At 34.8% G+C, this 20,782-nt stretch overlaps 4 protein-coding genes across 5 annotated transcripts; 2 read left to right on the forward strand and 2 right to left on the reverse strand.

Moving 5' to 3' along the window:
* Positions 1–3,745: 3,745 nt before the first annotated feature.
* LOC146169200 (developmentally-regulated GTP-binding protein 1-like) lies at positions 3,746–10,265 on the reverse strand. Of its 2 annotated transcripts, XM_083392626.1 has the most exons (10): positions 10,130–10,265; positions 9,802–9,925; positions 9,053–9,214; positions 6,291–6,374; positions 5,969–6,138; positions 5,062–5,235; positions 4,774–4,898; positions 4,252–4,374; positions 3,962–4,057; positions 3,746–3,859 (listed from the first exon to the last, which is right to left on the reverse strand). In XM_083392626.1, exons 1-10 carry the CDS (start codon positions 10,169–10,171, stop codon positions 3,853–3,855), a joined length of 1,107 nt encoding a protein of 368 aa, XP_083248752.1. In that variant the 5' UTR covers positions 10,172–10,265; the 3' UTR covers positions 3,746–3,852. The 2 variants fall into 2 exon arrangements, with proteins under 2 accessions (XP_083248752.1, XP_083248759.1); XM_083392633.1 differs by lacking the exon at positions 3,746–3,859 and having other exon boundaries at positions 3,958–4,057.
* A 1,663-nt stretch (positions 10,266–11,928) lies between these two features.
* On the forward strand, positions 11,929–12,927 carry LOC146169201 (uncharacterized). Its single transcript, XM_083382477.1, has one exon. The coding sequence runs from the start codon at positions 11,964–11,966 to the stop codon at positions 12,693–12,695; it is 732 nt and encodes a 243-aa protein (XP_083238603.1). The 5' UTR covers positions 11,929–11,963; the 3' UTR covers positions 12,696–12,927.
* Positions 12,928–12,953: 26 nt separating this feature from the next.
* LOC146169202 (putative acyl-CoA dehydrogenase 6) lies at positions 12,954–19,794 on the forward strand. Its single transcript, XM_083382452.1, has 11 exons — positions 12,954–13,044; positions 13,199–13,325; positions 14,720–14,840; positions 15,245–15,374; positions 16,390–16,496; positions 17,079–17,158; positions 17,489–17,635; positions 17,749–17,863; positions 17,967–18,128; positions 18,281–18,431; positions 18,542–19,794. Exons 1-11 carry the CDS (start codon positions 12,980–12,982, stop codon positions 18,636–18,638), a joined length of 1,302 nt encoding a protein of 433 aa, XP_083238578.1. The 5' UTR covers positions 12,954–12,979; the 3' UTR covers positions 18,639–19,794.
* Positions 18,579–20,633, reverse strand: LOC146169203 (tartrate-resistant acid phosphatase type 5-like). Its single transcript, XM_083382465.1, has 6 exons — positions 20,488–20,633; positions 20,181–20,377; positions 19,913–20,058; positions 19,458–19,634; positions 19,175–19,322; positions 18,579–19,051 (listed from the first exon to the last, which is right to left on the reverse strand). The coding sequence occupies exons 1-6, from the start codon at positions 20,594–20,596 to the stop codon at positions 18,812–18,814; spliced, it is 1,017 nt and encodes a 338-aa protein (XP_083238591.1). The 5' UTR covers positions 20,597–20,633; the 3' UTR covers positions 18,579–18,811.
* Positions 20,634–20,782: the final 149 nt, after the last annotated feature.

Raw genomic sequence — 20,782 nt, forward strand, 5'->3', positions numbered from 1 at the left:
GTTCGTAGGTGGTAGGCAGAAATAAATCAACAAAGGCGTGGCTAACTGTAAGACTTTACGATCATACACCACAAGAATCATATATCTGCATCGTTGGAATTCCACTTTAAACGCTAACTCTGTTGAACCTAGTTCAACCGTTTGTAAAACAGCAATCGGCAAGCAAATATTGGTGTTAGTTAGACGATGGTGTGCACTGCTGGACAACATAAGCACACGACACACGTTAAACTTCCACCCGAACTAATCACTGATAGGCTTGCTCCTCACAAGCGAATTACATCAAGATTATGAGCAACCGGCCAAACCATCAATTACGCTATCGGCGCGCCCGGCGTGACCGGAGGTTATATTAACGTGGCGAAGCGTTGCAAGACTACGACGAAAGCAAGAGATTATGCGCGATCAAATCTTCTTGCCAGAACCAATAAACAATAACCAATGGCGCATACAAATATTGGCTTTTCAAGATCATCAAGTGAAGTATGCCAAGACTTCGCCCACTTATGCAAACAACTTGTTTAAGTACTGTCGTATCTTGGAAGAGTGTAGGCTTACGACGCACAAACAATCTACATCGCTCTGCTGTCTAGTCTGTTTTAAAATACAGATGTAGCAAACTGTAAACACGTATCACATTAATATAATAAGGCTGTCTAATTACATACAGTAAGCTACATTGTTGTTGAAGGTTATGCCTAGAAATAAGAAACTGTTACTCATTGCTTCCGGATGGTGCGCTGCAAGCAATCAACCCGGTCTGGGAATAACGTTTACAATACTACTTGCAAGTACCCACAACACCTAAAACCTTGATTACTTCAAAATGACTTTCACTCGTCTACTAGTATAGCGAAACATGCCCAGATAAACTGCACTGCTTAGCACTAAGTCGATGGCGAATCAAATTCCTTGCTGCCAGCAACAACAGAGCAGAGCTGCGATAGACTGTGACACCAAGCACGAGCAGGCGTTCGAAAAACTGCGATGTAGTATGAAAAAGCTTGAAGCATGCGCACCTTTCCACAACAATGCCAAAAATGGACAGAGTCGCGTCGAACTTAACGACGTTAGTGCGAAGGTCTTGCTGCGCCCGAGTGAATGCTGAGCCTGTTGTTTGCACCGATTTGCTGTATAAGCTTTGCATGTGAATGGTTCAAAACTAGCAGATATGTATAAATGTAATAATATTGTAACTGAAAAACTTTGTGGGTATACCAAGCGATGCTTTATTAAGTAGTTGCAAGGTGGTCTCGATTCAATACGAGACCTACGTCTGTTACAGAAACACCTATAATGCGATTAATCAGTCTTCGGCTGGACATATTTCGCATTGTTACTTATCTCTACGGCAACCGACCAGAATAAAAAAAATAAAAAACACGTTTATTGTACCATTTTTATTACAGTTAAATTTAACAGATATATAAGCAAACCTTAAAAACTATACCTAGGCTATTCCTTTAAATATAATTACATCAGTTACTTGTAGTTGTACGCTGCTTAAAATAACCTTTCACAAACGTGTCAAAATATAGAAACTGTCAAACTATGGCGAGGCAGCGTTTTAGCATAGCTGACTACCATCATAGCACGGTTTAAATTTAAATAGCACTGAGCCGGTGATATATCAGCGGTTTACACAAGCAAGCCTACTGAGTGACAACTGTGACATAGCCTTTACTGGAAGTGCCGGTTTGTGCAAATGGCCGGCATCGCTTTTACGGCTTGCAAACTGCAAGCGATTTACGCGACGAGAAAGGAGCCCAAGTTAAAAAAACTAAAAGAAGGGGAAGATATGCCCTACCTACCTTACCACTCATTTTATCAAGGAGAGTACCGCTCTAATAACCTGTGTTTGACATCAATGACTGAACAACAAAAGTTACAAAACAAAGCTGCATAAAGCCAACGAATACACGTTAACCATACGTTTGTTTACAGAACAAACAGAGAATTTGTATGTCATGGTACTGCTCAGAACCAGTTTCCTTTCGCAGAGGAAACTAGTCAGTGTGTGACGTCATCTTGTTGGAAGAACGTTGCGTTTTGAGGTGTTCTTCGTTAGGCTACTGGTATGGTTCTTGGGGTATTTTAAATCAGTTCAAAATTATTATTTTCAACTAAAAATCTCATAACCAAAGCAATATTTAATGATGTTCCAAAACCAAAACGTAAGGATTATTCGTTTTTTTCTGAAATAAGCAAATTTTAACTTGTGTTGTCCAAAACACAAAAGTTTCGTATTGATTACAGGACGGCTATCTAAAGAGATACTTTAATTTGAACTAACATAGCTGCGCAGCTTGCTTCGAAGTTCACTACCAGAACGAATGTATTCGCCGGAACTTTAAGTATCACTACATATGTTGGTTGTTGGCCTTTTTATCCATCCTTTAAAAATAAAACTGTTTTCCGAAATTTCAAATTAAAAGTGTAAACCTTGCGTAGACTCGATGCATGCGTATCAACTTTGCCTTTTTGCAGTTGTCGCATTGTGAACTGCCATCTATCGTGCATAAGTAGCCGTGGTAATGGTGCCTCAACAAACTAAACGTGCAATGGTAAGCGGCCCTGTCAAAATCTCGCATTGGTTTGTGTAATGTTGGCCACACTCAGGTCAAACAAACATGAATCCGCAGTCACGCGTAAGTTTACAATCATTTTCGCTTTCTCTGGTTTGAAATGTCGCTGAGGCTGCCAAGCCCTACTCAATACTGAAATAAGCTAACAAGTGTTTCGTTTTAGAATGCAATAAGCGAGCGCCGTTATTAGCAGTTTTTTGTACCAATGCTCGCTATTTTTGTAACGTGTTGGCTTTTGGTACATTGTAAAATTCGCAACATTGTGTTTTGCTCAAAGGTAACACAACCGTTTGCACTATGCAACTGGGTCGTGCAGTCATGCTCTACATAGTTTCCTATATACGCTGTTGTTGCTTCCTGTTCTAAAGGTACACGCTTGTCGTGACCGTTATAACACTGCTAAGAGTTTGATCAAATACACAACTTGCGTGTAACCGGTCAATTAATGCTCATCCCCTTTTGTGTTTGTCCATTTTAAGTTACCCATATAACGCCCGTTTCACTCTTTATTATTTAATCCGAGAAATTACTGATAAGTATAGCTCAGGGATTGGCAACAGAAGGCCCACCACTTCTTTGGCGAACTGACATGAGGTCGTTTTCCATATTTTTGTCTATTTTATTTACATATGTAGTATGTTTGCGTTTTGCGGGAATCTTTTTAGCCAAAAGGCGCCGGAAACTAAAAAAAAGAAAGTTTTGTCAACTTAGTATATCTGAATGTATTTTGTTGTGTTGCGCACTAGTTCTTGCTTATTTTCAATGTCAACATATAATAGAGAGTTTAACGGTCCTATTCAAATTACCCCGCGTTTCCATAATGTGTTATATTGTGATCATGAGCGACGCTGTGGTGACCCGATTTTAAACCAAACAAACGCATGTTTTTGTTTAGCAGTATGATAATTATAGCCCATTTTCAAATGCAAAAAATCATACGCTCGTCTTTAATTAACAGTTGTTATCACAAAATGCTTAAAACTCCAGGTTTTAACAAAAGTATCGGTTAAAACTTATTACGGCCCGCCGAGAACCTTCTGAGTTTGGGTCAGGCGCGCGACTAGGAAACTGTTACCGACACCTGGTATAGCTTATCCAAGATTGTGGCCAGGAACAAAAATTTAAACTAATAAAAGCCAGAGATTTAGCACACAAACAAATAGAATAAAAGATAACTTTATTATATTGCGTACGGGAAGGAACTGGGTATCTTGGGCAAAAAAATCCGGAAAAACAAGACAGTCCATCCCAGAAGGTAAGCCAGAGACTAAACCCTAAAACAACAAGGAAATCAATTAAGATAGTTTAGTTGCTGAGCAGCACATTTCTTTAATTTTTTTACAACTTTAGAAAATACTGATTGACGAAATTATTACCTTTTGATAATTTGAACAACATCTTCATCCATGAGAATATGCTCTTTGCCGACACTTTGCGGATTGTGCTTGACAGAAGAACCCCACACAAGAGCGCTAAAGCAATAAAATGCTAAGCGTCAAATAATCACTATAAATTTGAACTAGGACGACGAATATTACACAGAAGTTCTGTTTCTGTTTCAGTCGGGCTAATTTATGAGCTCAAGTTTTAACTATTGTAAAGACTTTGCAAAAAACTAGGTTTTGCTAAAAATTTGAAGCCTTTACGACCTGCAATTAAAACTTACTGTTTAAATTCTTTTAATAACGTTCGATGGATTTTATTACAGAAATCTTCGACAGCAGGACTTCGCGATGAGAGTACAACTGGGGCCTCGTAGTCTGGAAGCTGACCTTTTGGTTTCGTGTATCTGAATTAGAGTCATTTTTACACACATGAAGTATGTTAACAATGCTGTACAAATCTGTAAATTCATAGGCGCCGAGCTTTTAAAATTCCAGGGCGTTTTCCCCAACCAGTGCAAATATGATTATTAATCACATAATAATGTGACAGCTCTTTGATATTGCGCTGTTACACAATATGAGTAAAACAAACCATTTAGCGTAGAGTGATTTTTTTACAGCCCCTTTAATTTTCCACACTAATTTAGTGCGTATCTCGAAAATCCTAAACGTTTTAAAACCTTGTCAGGATGCCAGAGCTAAAAATGCTCCGCACACCCACGTTGGCGCTCATGTCTGTTACATAAGATTTTTTTTATAAAATCATAAAAAATATTAATAGGGGGGATTTTAACAGTTATTACATTCTGATCAGCTTTAAGTAGTCCCACATCATTTCCAATAAGTCGTCAAAATTCCATTTATGGTGGGCCGAAATAGGGACACAGTGGGGCACTTTGTAAATGATGTCAAGTTCTTCAATAGAAATCTGAAACAAATATAATAGCTAAGCTCATCTGGAGCAATATCTTCCTTAAAGTTTAACACATCATATAATAGATATACAATATTCCTACTCAACAAAACAATTGAAAAACTGTTTTTCTACAATTGATAATAAGGAATTATCAAATTCTATTGAACAGTTTTACCTGGTCAATTTTATTTAAAATGTAAATGCAAGGAACATAAACTCGGTTTCCCTCCACCACATCAATAAGGTCATCCGAAGTGCAATCTTCCTTTAGAATTATATCAGCATTGTGTATTCTGTATTCAGCAAGGATTTTTTTGGCGATATCCGCGTCCAGTTCACTTTGTGCAACCTTGGGGGACATAATAATATTTTAACAATAATAACAAATTATGTTAAATTACTTGTTTTTGTCAAAATATGTTACAAAACTCAGTGGGGGTATTCAAGTTGGATTTGGTGCAAGTGGGGAGAAGGAATTTTTAGCTTTTAGTTAACACCTGTTATTTTATGACCAAACCAATAAAAAAAATAAAAAAAAATTCATTTTGACAAAAAACAATTAAATATCATGAAGTTTGAGACATGCACTATTTATCAATAATAATTACACAATAGCAGAAATTGCAGTAAGATCAGTTAATACAGTGCTTCTTAAACCATTTATTTTGCGACGCCCAAAATTTGTTGATCTTGTGACGTGCCCGGTAACATATTAGATGTTCCATGTAGGCAGAGCAAACTTTCAATTTCATTCACAAATGTAATATATAATCCGTATTTTTGTCAATTATAAGCCTATTAGGCATTATTTTGTTACTGGTATATACCTCGCTGCAGATAACACATTGGTGACTAGGGTTTCCAAGCAATTGTCATGATAAATGTTTAAAATGAATTTTGATAAAAAATGTTATTCAGTAATGTTAGATAATTTTATTGCTACAGTTAAAAAACACTGTGCGATGCCCTTGGAAGATTTAAATGGCCCACAGTTTGAGAACCTCCAAATCAAAATATAAACATTTCAGGTTTTTAAGTTTATCTGTGAAAAAGTAAACCAAACATGCTACGGCTGTTCTTACCATAGCTTGGAAGTTGATTCCTCCCTTTTCTTTCATTTTATAATGAATATTAGGAGGGGTTTTATTGAGCCTTATTCCAAAACCTTCCAGTTCTTTTTCAATCAGCTTTTTATCACCAAGTGGCTTCAACACATCAAGTACAATAAATATGAGACTGCACGTTCTTGCCACTAAAAAATAAGAAAATATGCCACAATGGCGTAATATCAATTTGAAGCCACTGTTTGCTAAAAACACAAAGTAATACTGAATTTTTCTGTGAAAATATTTGGATATAGGCCTACCTATGCAATTAAGGTAAGTAACACAACAAAATACAAACCTGCTATTACTTGTTTTCCTCGACCTTTGCCATCTTTTGCCCCTTCAATAATACCAGGTAAATCAAGCAGCTGAATTTTTGCACCTAAAACAAAAAAAATTTTTAAATTATATAAAAAAATGTTTTTTTTTTAGTAATTTACAAGAAGAAAATTTAACAGAAAAGTTTTCTGTTTATTTGTAATAAAAAACAAACAGAAAACTACCGTCATTATAGTTCTGAAGTGATTAAAACTGAGGTAGGCAAGTGCTTATCAGCAATTTACCCTTTAGGTTTTGTGTATTAAGTAGGGCGATTATTTTTTGACTGGTCAAAAAAGGTCAAAATTTACACTTTAGGTCAAAATTTGTCAAATTTTTTTAAGTCAAACTCAATTAAAAATGCACTTATTTCGTTTAAAAATTTAACAAAGTATAGTTACCTTTTTTAAATTGTCGTTAGATTAATTATATTCAAGGAAATTTTAACCGTATCATTAGAGCAATATTACTTCATTAGAGCAATATTACAGTCTACGTGAGCCGGCAAAATTAACCACCCAGGTCTGGTTTATCGCATAAGGTTTAGCTTAAACTTCTCTTTACTTTTTATAGTTGTGTATTCCTGATTTGGCCAAATTTCTTAATTGGATAATATACTAGGTCCAAATTGTTAATTTTCTGCAATTATTTCTACCTTGTATTTCAACCGTTTACACAACATTTTTCTAAAACAACCAGCGTCTTGTCTTTCTTTTGCATTTTTATGGCTGTTTGTCTTTATGAAGTGACAAAAATGTCAATTAAGCATTTTCATGAGTTTTGCATAAACTTGAAAAAATAACTGATTTGTGTTCGACAAACATCACAATTGTGTGGTTGGCAACGCCAAGACAGTACTCTATACCAGTGGTTCTCAACCGCCGGTCCGCGTCAACTTTCCTGCCGGTTCCCCAAATAAATTACAATCTTAACTCTCAACTACAAAATGCAAGATGCTGAATGCTTGTCCACCAAATTTAGAACTTCGCCAGCTTCGTAATTTGCAACATTGTGACATAACATAGAGTTAATTGTCTACTTTGGACTTTATCGTACGACACAGTGCAAGTGTTGTGCCCAACTGTTTAAAATTAGGCTACTGATCGTTTAAGTCGTAAATTTTAGGACCAGTTGTATATGAAAAACTTTATTAGAACCACGTATAACACGTATGATATAAAAAAAACAGCAGCAAATTGCTCAATGAATTAAGTTTCCACTCTTTGCTTTTAAGTTGCATACTTTTGTCACATTTGCATTTTGGGTTGATTTTCATTTTTGAAGGTCCACCGGTCCGCAAAATTTATTTTGAAATTTTACCGGTCCGTAAGATAAAAAAGGTTGAGAACCACTGCTCTATAGAACAATATGAGTTTTAAATCAATGTATTTCCAATAGGTCAAAATTTTATCACAAAAACAAATTCCAAGGTCAAAATTTCTAATTTTTTTGGTCAAAAAATATTCGCCCCAGTAATAAGGAATTAACTACAGCACAATATATGAGGTTAGTGAGCTATAACTACTTCAATAAAGTCACATGTATAAAAACAAAAATGTTTATATCTATAATGTTACATTAATTGAATTAAGAAATTTGTATATAGAACTATATCAGGGGTCGGCAACCTTTTAAGCAGTGTGCCAGTTCATGAATAAAGGCAAAATATCAACAACTCGCGCGCCAACATTTGCTTTGGTTTTGCACCGGCAACCAGGACTGCGGAGTGGGTTAAAAACAACCAGAGTCCCAGTCCAGCCAAATGTGATTTCTATGAGTCCCTAATATGGGGCTGACTCTACAGCCTGTATTTCACTCATTTCTGTAACTAAAATAAGATGGATATTCAGCGATTCACTGATAAGGCTCATGGAAAATATGCCACTATATACCATTCCACCATAACAATTAACAGTTTGCTGCCTTATCAGTTTCGAAATTTACATGCGCACACGTCGGACTTAGGTAGTTTAACCTAGCCTATACGAGTCTAAAGTTTTCTACAGCCCTGCTGTGATCTGCTAATTTATGAATGATTTGACATCTAACATAAGTATCCTGGGAAATGCCATTAAACCTAATTTCATAAGTTAAATTCTGTAAATATACCCTAAACCTGCTAAAAAGCAGATACCAAGAAGTGTTAACTATCAGTTTTGCTTTTAGCTTGGTTTCTGAATCACGCAATAACACACATGCTTACCTTTAATTCAGAATGCCCAGCTTTACACACTGATCTCTACGAAAGTTTCCCTCGTAACTTTTATTGTAAAAGGACCTGCTTTAACTCAATAAACACCATGCCACTTTTGGGTGAATAATGACATAATATAAACAGTTAGTCGTAAACAACAAGTGTAAAAGGCCCACATAAAATAATGTTAAATACAACAGTTAAGACACTAATTTGTGACACAAACACTAGAGATCAAACTGGAAATGTGTGCAACCATTTAGTTAGTGCTGGTGTTATAGATAAAATAATAACGCTAATGATGTGGTAGTGATGTAATGGTTGCACTTTCTTAATGTGCCATAACGTGCACGTTAAATCATTTGGCGTGCCCTGAAAATCATCTTGCTTCCACAAGTGGCATGCATGCCAGGGGTTGCCGACCCCTGAACAATATAAACAATGCAGAAGAGTTGATAGCTTGGTCACTTTTTAAGTTTTCCATTTTTGCCATGACATATTCTAAAGCCTATCTAATAACTATAAAATTCCTCATAGAACATACAAACCTTTATATTTTATTACTCCAGGTACGGTTGTGAGTGTTGTGAATTCATATGAAGCCACTTCACTATAAACTCCAGCCAGGTTACTTAGTAATGTAGATTTGCCAACAGAGGGAAATCCCACAAAACCAATTCGAGCATCTCCAGTCTTTGCAACATCGAATCCTGCATCAAAATCAGTTGTAAAAGTTTATTACAAGTTTTGCCTTTTCTGACTCTTTCCATTTATCTTTTTGAAAAATAAAATGTATATATCCAACTTAATGAGTTTAATACAGAAAACGATACAATATAAGTTTTAAATATGTGTTTCCTTGACCACTCGAAATTCCTTTAAACACTTTTTTTATGTTTAAACACCAGCTATTTTTGAAAGAGATTTGTGTGCACACATCAATTAGTATATGGCACAATTTAATTTCCAAAAAAGGTTGAATCTTGATAGGATTTCCAACCTCAGAAATGCAAAAAAACATGGTTGCACATCTGCACACCTGATATCATGGCCTGATGCACCTGATGCACATAAAGACTGAATTTTGGGCACCTGCACACATGGCAAAATACTAGAGGGAACACTGCCACCGAATATATATATATATATGTTTGCAATAATACATTGTTAAGTTTATAAATGATTTGTTTTTGATTGTGTGGGTTACACAAAATTAGCAATATGACAAACTATGGTGTAAAATATAAAACTAAGCTCCTAAGTTTGGTTTAGCAAGGACAAAAACAACAAAAATTACCTTCTCCAGTACCACCACCACTTCCCCCTTTCGGAGTGATTAATTCCCTTTTTAATTTGGCCAATCTTGCTTTGAGCAGACCAAGATGGCTAGCTGTTGCCTTGTTTTTTTGTGTCCGAGCCATCTGCAACAAGTGTAAAATGTGTGAAACTGTAAACTAATAAAGAAGTTTCATATTCTAGTTGTTACAAATGTTTATACTATCCTTTTTTTAAGTTACATTGACTTGTTTTTGTTTTACATATTGTCAATGGACCTAAATCGAAAGACTACATCTACAGTATATTAACATATATAGCACTGACAAAATTACATACAATAAACTTACCTCGCTTTCAATCTCAGATATTCTTTGAATAATACTAGCCATGATGAGCTCAACAATTAGTTCTTTATATAAACAAACCGAAAAAGTTTACCTTGACCAACAAAATGAGAATCATTCAAAAAACACCTAAATCCACTATAGTTACAACAAGTATTTTACTTTCAATCAGGTGAACTAATAGTTTGGACAAAATTTTGCCAATGTTTGTTATTGTAAATACAATGAAATAATAAAATAGGTAACTGAAGCGTGCAGTAACATTGCATTTGACTAAAGGGTGATTTTAGTACTTTCTGTTAATTTGTTAAGTTTGTTGATTGCATTACGGTTGGTCTAATCTAAACTCAATCAATGTGCAAAGCTTGCCAGTGATCGGTGAATACACAACTTATTATTTTAAATATTTTAATAGGTGTCCGGTAATGTGCCTCACATAATTTTTAAATGTTGAAATAGGTACTTGAAAAAAATGAACAAATTTTCCTAAAGAATATTACCGGTTTACTATACAAACAATATTAACATCAACATGCGACTCTAAGTATTTGTGACGTCATAGTTACCACATGGATTATCTATACATCGCAAACTACAGCAAGTGAATAAAAAAATACAAAGCTAAAAATGTAAAACTAACAATCATTGGAGAAAAACAATGTTATAACCATTGTTATTGCAAATTAACCGAATTAAAAAGTTATCTTATGAAAAATCAAGTTTGGATGAGTGTGAAGATTTGTGTACAATAAAAACATCAATGAATTAATCGCCATATTGTATCATGACTTGAAAACGTTTAAATTATTGTGCTTTAAATTAATTTTATACAACTTCTTATCGGCAAAGACTAAGCGAACAAAAACAAGCTTTATCACATTATGGTCATGTACGACTTTAAATAATAAACTGTACTTCGTTCACATCTATTCGATAGACACAGCACGCCATGTTTGACCTATAACTTCAAATTGAGCGTACTGCTGCGAAGAAGCAGGGTTTCGGTATGCTTTAAAATACATTGCTATGTAATAGTCTTAAATCTCAATAAATTTAATCAGTTTTTAGAATTGCGCAAACATTATCCTTTGTTGGAAGTCTAAAGTGTTTTGAGGTCCCAATTGCAAAAATATGAGAGAAAGCGATTTGGTATTTTGCTTTTGCTGCGTTATTATCTAAAAAATGCATCTCTAGCATTCAGTAGGATTATACGCATTTAATTTATTTGAACCATGCGCATACTGCCATTTGGGTACAATATTTGTAAAAAATTAGATGGCGCTGGTCTAGAATCCTACCACAATGCAAATTACTTGGGTTAGGGTGCGGGGTTTGGGTTAGAGTGAGTTAAGTAATATTATTAAATAATGAATATATTAATACTTCACCCACCCTTACCCAAACACTAACCGACACCCCAACTCAAATATTGTGCATAGTTTTAATAATGTTATAGGATTTTAGACCAGCGCCAATTAGATTTCTTCCCTAAATTTGTTAGTAAGGCATATACTGGTGCGGGTCTAGAATCCAAAATTTACAACTCACATTATAGTGTTAGGGTATTCATGTTAGCGTTTGGGTGGGTCAAGGAACAAGCTATATTATTAAATAATAAATGTGATAATGTTTGACCAAACAAAACTGTTTATTTTGGTTTATTGAGAGTATACATATATGTTTTTTACCTTACTAATATGCACCAATATAAAAGGCACATATTGCTTAACGTACTAACATTGATTATCCGGTTTAAACTATTCCACTAAAAATTAATTATCACTGAACTAAATTTAGTTTGTAGTGTTTAGGAAGTGAATATAAATCAAATAGGACAATGGCTGTTAAAACAGATGGAGTTAAGAGCAAGCCAAAGCAAAGCCGTTCATCTTCTGAATCTGGAAGCAGCAGTGGGTCATCCGGGAGTTCCTCTGGAAGTGATAGCAGCTCATCATCCAGTGAAGACTCTCCGTCTCCTCAAAGGGCAAGAGGAAGAGGAGGAGCCAGGGAAAGAAGTCCAGTGAAAGGAGCAAGAAAACGGCCATCTGTGCCAGAGAAGAGAAGATCTCGATCTCCCCACAAGCCGGCTGTACGTAGGGAGCGAAGTCCAACACCGAAACCAACTAAATTGCATATTGGTAACCTGACCAAGAATGTCAACAAGGACCACATAACCGAAATATTTTCCTACTATGGAAAGGTGAAGAGCATAGACATGCCAACCGAAAGGAATGGATTTCCAAAGCTTTTGGCCTATGTTGAGTTCGAAGATCACACTGAAGCAGAAAAGGCTGTTAAATACATGGATGGTGGGCAAATTGATGGACAGGTGATAAGCATTCGCTCTGTGCATCCAATAAGAAGAAGACCACGACGTCCATCACCGCCACCAATGGGTAGGGGCCCAAGAGGAGGTTACGCCCCTCCTCCAATGTGGAGAAGGTCGCCGCCGCGACGACGTCGCCCACCTCCACCACCAAGGTCTCCTCCGAGGCGAAGAAGATCCCCATCTCCTCCTCCAAGGAGACGCCGCCAGCGCTCGAGAAGTAGCTCAAGCGACTCCAGCTGAAAAAATTCACACACAACATCAAAACTGATTTTTACTGTTTAAAACAATCATAGACATTATCACTGGGTTCACTTTTGATATGAAATTTTTTTCATGCCTTGATGTTTTAGTTTGAATTTTGCAAAAAGTTTTGTTTAAACATGTATATCTTCATGTTTCTGCAATCTGCATTTTCTATGATGGAGTTAAACAAGTTGTAATTATGACAGTAAATGCTGCTTTTTTGTGATAACCAATATAAGTTGTGTTTTTAGGCGAAAGTTAGCGTTTACCTGAATGTTAGAATGCTGTCTTGGAAATTAATTACTGCCCTAACTCCTGCAGTAAGCCGATCACATCAAAATTGTATGTAAGTGCGTTTATTAAATGCCAATGGACAAATTATGTTTATCACATTAAAATGTTAACACTAGTATTCCAATTTTTTCTGATTAAGTTTTAAGTCATGTTAATTGTTAATTAACTAAGTTGTTTGAAATCAGATTTTTTAAACAATTCTATAGAAAAAAGATTTGCAGCTTATCTGCAACAAAGCATAGAGGTGTTCATACAACAACAGGGTCTTGGGACCTTGAAGAAGAAAGTATCTTCAATGGTGATCATGAACAACTGCGTAATTCCTTGAAAAAGGTGACTACTTGTCAATACATAAACATTATATGTTGTTAAGATAGATGTATTTCAACATATGTTTAACAATAATGCTGAATCACGAAAGTGCCTGAAAACTAAACAGAAATGTTTTGTATAACTTTACTTTTCTGACCTAAAAATATTGATCACAACAGTTGCATAATGCATGGTTAAAAAACCCTTGAAATTTACACCAATGTTAAAATGTGAAGTTGTCTTACATTGTTGTTTGAATGTCGACATATGCTTAAAATGGGTGGCCTTAGAGCTAATGCTGGATCGTTTTACAGACACCGAAACTTTCCTCAGACCCCAGGGGTCCATTGTTCAGTGTTTTATTCCAACCTCTTTAGTCTCGTGAGTCGCAACCACCTTTTCAGTTTTTATCAAACTTACTGAAACTAAAAGCCCAGCCAACATTTCTGTCAGTCAGTCCGCCTGCATCAATAATTTGCAGAAAATTATTATGTCTCTTTATCGTAAGAAACAACTTGACAAATCAACTGCAATTAAAGGGAAGTAAAGTTAACAGTTTCCATTTCTAACAAATAACTACATGACTGAATATGAACTTCAGCTAATAATTGGAAACAAACACAATAGTGACAGAATGAACATGTTTGGCCACCTGCAGCAAACATAAACACAGCGGTTAAAATGGAGCATGGTTTTGCTTTATCTACTGCTATTTTTTGTGGTTTATTTTATTATTATTTTAGATTTATTTTAGCAAATAATACTCTAGTACCCGAGGTTGGAAACCACACTTACACTGCCAGGATCTACCAAAATATTGTAGTCACGATGTTTTAGCTGTGAACAATGATGTTTTCTAACATGGTCAAAAGCAGGGCAACTTCTCCAGTCGACGGGCTGATTCCTGAATTGATACATTAATCGTGTATTTTTTCACCTATACAATGAATAAATCATTGTTGTTTTTTTGTTTGTTTTTTGTTTCTCCTTGTTAAATTAGTGACACTGTTTGTCAACTTTACTTTTGTTGGCAAAATCCATGAAAAAATATTTATTGTAAATTCTAAATCTAACTTTACCCCAAAACAAAAAATCTAAAAACGAACTAAAGAATACCTAACAATCACTATTATTTGACGTAGTAAGCAAGTAGTGGGGGATTGCGCAGACTGTGGCCGCGGGCCACATTATTATGTAAGACCAGAAACTGTTTGCGGGCCCCTTAAAATGCCGTCCAGGTCCGCAGGCCGTATGTTGCCGGCTCCTGGTCAAAAAGGAGTACATATTGTATTTTAGGACAGTCCGACCCTAGTGTTAATGTGTTTCATCTATCAAATTGGAAGATTACATGAGCCCACTTAATAAATTAATACGTTAGAAGCAATAGTGGAGTGTGTTTGTGTAATATTGTGTAGATAATTGACACAGAGATAAATCCGTTTGTTGATGCTTGGGAGGATGAATCAGCTTTTCCAGCACATACGGTCTTCAAAGCACTTGGAAGTGCTGGTTTTCTTGGTGTAACTAAACCTACAGGTAAATTTATTGTCACTGTATAATAATTGTTAAAATATATCCAAGCAAAACTACTTGTTGTTTACTTTCTCTGTAATTTTAATTTATAATATTACAAAAAGTAAATGATTTTTTTTGAAACAGCAATTACTTAGATTGTGTTGTTTTAAAAGTGAATACTAAATCTAAAGATTATTAAAATTGCTTTAACTTATTATTTTAGTGAACATAGGGGAAATGCGTTGGTAATGTAACATCTTAACTATATTGAATTGCAAATTATGCCTCATTAACATAAATTAAATACTACACTGTGGGAGTAATTGTATGCTGTAATGTCCTTTGGCTTCGATTTTGTACTAGCTGCCATTTTAGTATTTTCAAACAACACAGATCAAAAATACTTTACAGTATATGCAATGCAGAGTATGGAGGACTGGGTTTGGACTACACATATAGCGTTGCAGTAGCTGAGGAATTGGGAAATATCAGATGTGGTGCCTTACCAATGGCTATTGGAGTTCAGACTGACATGGCAACTCCTGCTTTGGCTCGGTAAGAAGATCAATCAACATTTGTATTTAGGAAACTGTAGCGTATTTTGCAGCACATTTACTAACAACAAAATACAGTTAAGAACCAATAATGTTATGTCAGTCCTAAAACTAATTTTGTTAAGTAAATAAATTGATGTATGTAGTTAACAAGGAAATGTATCAAATATCTAATTTTATTGTGTAACTAGTATATATTAGTTTTAACTGTTGAATTTTAAATTCTTGCAAGCTGTGAATGCGCAAAAACTCACTTATATATTGAATTACCAAACAATTAACTTTAGTTTTTTTGCTAAAAAATCATATTTTCTCACTAGGTCATTTGTACGGCATTTTTCAAGCCATAATATTCAATAAAATTAACATTTTTCTGTTTTTAACTGTTTTTGCATTTATAGCCTGTTATCATCGGTAATAAAAGGTATAAAGATAAAACTGGTAAAAACGCAATAAAGGAAGCAAGAGTTAATAAAAAACAGGAAACACATCAGTTTGAAAAAATGCATATCATGATGTCTTAATTCAAGTAATCTCCGGAAAGTGCTGGTCTCTGAAAAACTGGCGTGCAATTATGCAACTAAAGCAAAGTTAATCACACCAAGCTAAAATCAATTATGATTACCAGGTTTTATTTGGCAACACATATCCTAGAAGTATACTCAATGTATTATGTGCAAAAAATATTAGCACATTGCCAGGTTAATTTGAGGTACTAGGCTGTGGAAACATTAGCCTGCCATAATGCAGAAACATAATATAAAACAAAATATTATTTCCATTTTCCTTTTTTACATATAGTTTTAGTTTCAACAAATAAAGTTTAGGGGGCAATCATACCAGCGAAATAAGAATAAGTTTGAGGGCCAAAAAAGTGTCAACAGACCACATTTGGCCACTGGCCTGGTGTTGGCTAACTCTTATAATTTCCCAATAACCTTACCTTTGTCATAAATTCATAGAAAACAGTTGGCCATATACAATTTAAATGTTTCAGCATTGCATTATTTTACTAGGTTTGGAAGTCATGAACTTAAAGAGCAATTTCTTGAGCCATCCATCAAAGGCGATATGGTTGCTTGTCTGGGAGTCAGTGAAGCTGGGGCTGGGTCAGATGTTGCAAGTATTCACTTTAATATATACAATCATAGGCACCACTAGTGGACTGACTGATTTGTCATTATACCTGCCCTCTTCAACTGAATAAATCAAAGTTAATTATAACAATAATGTAGCAAACTTTATTTAATAAATTCATTTAACTAGATTTAAAACCTATAATATTTTAAACAAATGCTAGACAGAGGGGCACTTTAAACTAGAAGTTTTTTTTTTACTTAAATGGAAAAGTTGTTCCTACTATGTACAAATTTTAATTGCATTTTTGGCATATTTTAGCCTGTTATGGTGGAATTTTTGCTTTAAGAAAGTGCCTACACATATAGCAGCAAAGTAAAAATTATGGTAACTCTATTAAAATGCAACCAACCATCAAAATAATAACCGCCCTATTAAATGACTATTTAAATTACAAAATTAAAAAGTCAAAAATTTCACCCATTATTGTAGTATTAAACATGTATTACAACAAATTATTATATCCGTCATGCTTTTCATGTATTCTTCCTTTACATTGCTGGTTGCTTAACTCTATACTTAGTATTCATTGTGTGTTAATTAATTCTATTTTCTATGAATGTATTAGGCATCCAGACAGTAGCAAGAACTGATGGTGATGACCTCGTCATCAATGGAGGCAAAATGTGGACAACCAATGGAACGCAGGTGATTTTATATTTACTCCGAATCTGAAGTATAATAAAACAATAATACAGATGTGTGTAACAGCTGTGTTAGCCATTCAAAAGTTGCCGTTTTGTATAAACGAGAATGGATATTATACTATTCCAGGAGTGTTCAGGGGACCAACCAAATCAGTCAACCAATTAAAGATTTTTATGCAAGCAAGGCTAGGCTAAATAACTTATCAGGGATGAAATGATCGATTGTAACCTATTGACTGCTTGCATAAAAAATTTCTACTTTGCAATGTTTTGAATAAAAAAGGTGTATTGCTATGACCTTGGGTCATTAATTTTGTACTTTATAACCTAGGCTGATTGGATGTGCTGTTTGGCTATCACAGGGGAAGGTGCAATGCATGAAAACAAATCTCTTCTATGTTTACCCATGAATACACCAGGGATCAATATAGCCAAAACGATCCAGAAAATTGGCATGAACTCTTCAGATACTGCCCAGGTTGGTATTTTCAATTATAAACATTTTGCTAGGGTAACATTTCTATCAACAATTAAAATTTTAAAACACGGTAAATTTCTTAAAAATAATTATTTATTATATATTTTATTAAGGTATTTTTTGAAGATGTGCGTATTCCCAAATCTTTTATCATTGGTGAAATGGGAAAAGGCTTTACCTACCAAATGTTGCAGTTCCAAGAAGAAAGACTTTTTGCTACAGCTGGAAGTAAGTCTTTCATTATTCATTCAGAACACGTATTTGTAAACTTACAAGGTTCTCTCTCAATAAATGTATAATTCTTTAAATGCTGTTTTTAAAAATGGTATAGTGTTGAAGCCCTTGGAGAATGCTATTGCTGAAACTATAGCCTACACCAGAGAGAGGAAGATTTTTGGACAATCAATTCTTGATAATCAAGTGGTGCATTACAGATTGGCAGAATTACAAACTGAAATTGAAGCTTTAAGATCTCTTTTGTACAGGGCGACAGGTTACTGCTTAAAATATATTACAAAGTTGTCTTTATTTTATCTCACCCAAAATAAAAATGATTGTACTAAAATTATATTTACTTTGTCTAGCAGGGTGTCAAAACTGTAATAAATCTTGTTAAGTTTGCAGTTACCAATTTTCTTTTGATAGGCCTTTACATCAAGGGTCATGATGTTACAAACCTGGCATCAATGTGCAAGTTAAAGGCTGGTCGCCTTGGTCGCGAAGCCACAGATGCGTGTTTGCAATACTGGGGTGGAATGGGTTACACCAAAGAAACTTTTATTTCAAGATGTTTCAGGTTAAAGAATTTTTTATTGTGGCTAGTTTCTATTGTGTTAAATTTAATTTGAAGGTATTTTGTTTACTATTTGTGATCAGTTTTAATAAAATCAGGAATTTATTTTGCAGAGACTTCAGACTTTTGTCAATTGGAGGTGGAGCTGATGAGGTTATGCTTTCAATTATCTCTAAATATATGGGCACCATGCCGAAAAAGCACCGATGAACCTATGCAGCAGCATTATTATAATTATGAGAGTTTTATTTTATAATTGCATTTATAACTTTACAATATGCAAATAAATCCTTCATTTCAATTGCATAGTAAGTGGCGAAAAACAAACAACAGTTTCATGACAAGATTAAACTTTTGGTACATGGGGAAAACATTGAAACAACTCAATGTCTTGATGGGACGGAGTGCTTATATAGACTATTACCAGTAGCACTTATAAATCGAACAGTCATTTGCTTTGGATCCATGTCGACAGTGGCAAACCCTCCAAGACCTGTGATATGTGCCCAGTGAAACTTGAGTGAGTCTTTAGGAATATCATCCAAGTGGGCAGTGCTGGGGTCTACAACATCCACTGCCCCAGTGAGAAAGTATTCAACCGTAGAATTGTTTTCTTTAATGTGCTAAAAAGAAAGTGTATATTTTTTTACTTCTTATTAAATCATTTTCAGACTAAATTTACAGACATGATTTCCTAAACTCGCAATCTGGATAGAATTTCCAGTGCAAAGTGTAGTTATACAAACCTGTAAGTTGTGGTCGTGTCCACAGAAATATGCAGTAGCATTGTACTTTTCCAAAAGTGGTTTCAATTTTTCAAGTAAACACTGGGTTGGGCCATGTTCAGCAACCGACCATACTGGGAAGTGTCCAGCCACCAGCAAGTATTTGTCTCTTAAAATTAATAATTTACCCTTTGATTAAACACTACTTAATGCTGTTTCTCACACTGTGCAAACAAAACATATAAAAATCAATAAATTACTAGAGATTAAACACCTAATCATGTGATGTTTTACAAAAACTAACTTGCTACTCTTTAACTTTTGTTCGATAAACTGCAGCTGCATCTCCGCCTCTGCAATGTTGATTTTGCCATTCGGTTTACTTCCAACCTCATACTGGTTAGTGTTTCCACATAAAGTGACTGTGTCAATCATGACAATGGTAGCACTTACTGTTGGATTTTGCAATTCAATGCTGTACCTGTGATTATTTTGATGTTGATTATGTACTACTACTGCGTCTTTCTATCATATTTTTCTTGTTAAATGAACACCAAAATATATACATTTATATCCTATGTTGTAATGACGTCAGTTAAAGTAAAATATATATTTTAATTTTTTCAAATACAACAATTTTCTTGCTATGTGTTGCGATTTTGTTATTTTTAGTGGAGTTATTGCTGGTAATTGAGCGAGTTAAAACTTAACTGGGACGTAATTTTAAAATGACAAGTTTAAACACTGTTTATATCTTACCACAGCTCAGGAAATACCCATCTCATTGAATGCTGTGAGTATGCGATTTCACCAGTAACATTTCCGTAGTGATCATGGTTTCCAGCCAAAACAAACCAGGGAATTTTATTGAATTGCAAATCGGAAAACACATTCTCAAAAGTGTGCTAAACAAATAAAACTTTTTTATAATCTTGTAACGCCTGATAATCATTAAACCAACATACATTAAAACTAGCCTATAAACATTTCAGATTTATAAACCTTCAACTACATATTCTATATGTACCTGAAACCTTGGATCATATTCATTGACCACTCCATTTTCATAAAAATTGTCACCAAGGGCCAACACATACTTTGTGTCTTCCTCATTGGCAACAGTTATCATGCGCTTGGCTGTAACACTCTCAAAAGGTGTGTAATACGGCCAGACTGGAATTCCACCCCAGTCGCCCATGACAATCATTTTGATGACATCATCATCTACAAAAAAAATAAAAGAAACATGGCTAGAGCATAAATAATTATTTAAACTACAACACCATAAACAAATAATGGCAACCACTTGGATTTCAATTTAGTTTTTTAGATACCTGCTTTAACTGTTAGGGTCTTTGTGTTCTTATCATAAACATGTGGTTGATGAGCCCAAGTAAGGGAAACAACAGCCAGCAGGGTAACTTTCAGAAGTTGCTGCATCATAAGGAAAACTGCACAAACTTGGTTAAGTAAACTTACATTTGCTGCAAAAAAGGCAAGACTAGTTACTAGTACAATGACAATCAAAGTTTAACAAAACACTGGATAACACATATTGATCCCAACTAACTTTGTAGTAGTGTTCATTTAAATAGTATGCTACATAATTAACACAGCGTTTTTTTGTGT

The sequence above is a fragment of the Ascidiella aspersa genome, chromosome 1 (genome assembly GCF_963924565.1).
Source record: "Ascidiella aspersa chromosome 1, kaAscAspe10.2, whole genome shotgun sequence".
NCBI classification, from domain to species: domain Eukaryota; kingdom Metazoa; phylum Chordata; class Ascidiacea; order Phlebobranchia; family Ascidiidae; genus Ascidiella; species Ascidiella aspersa.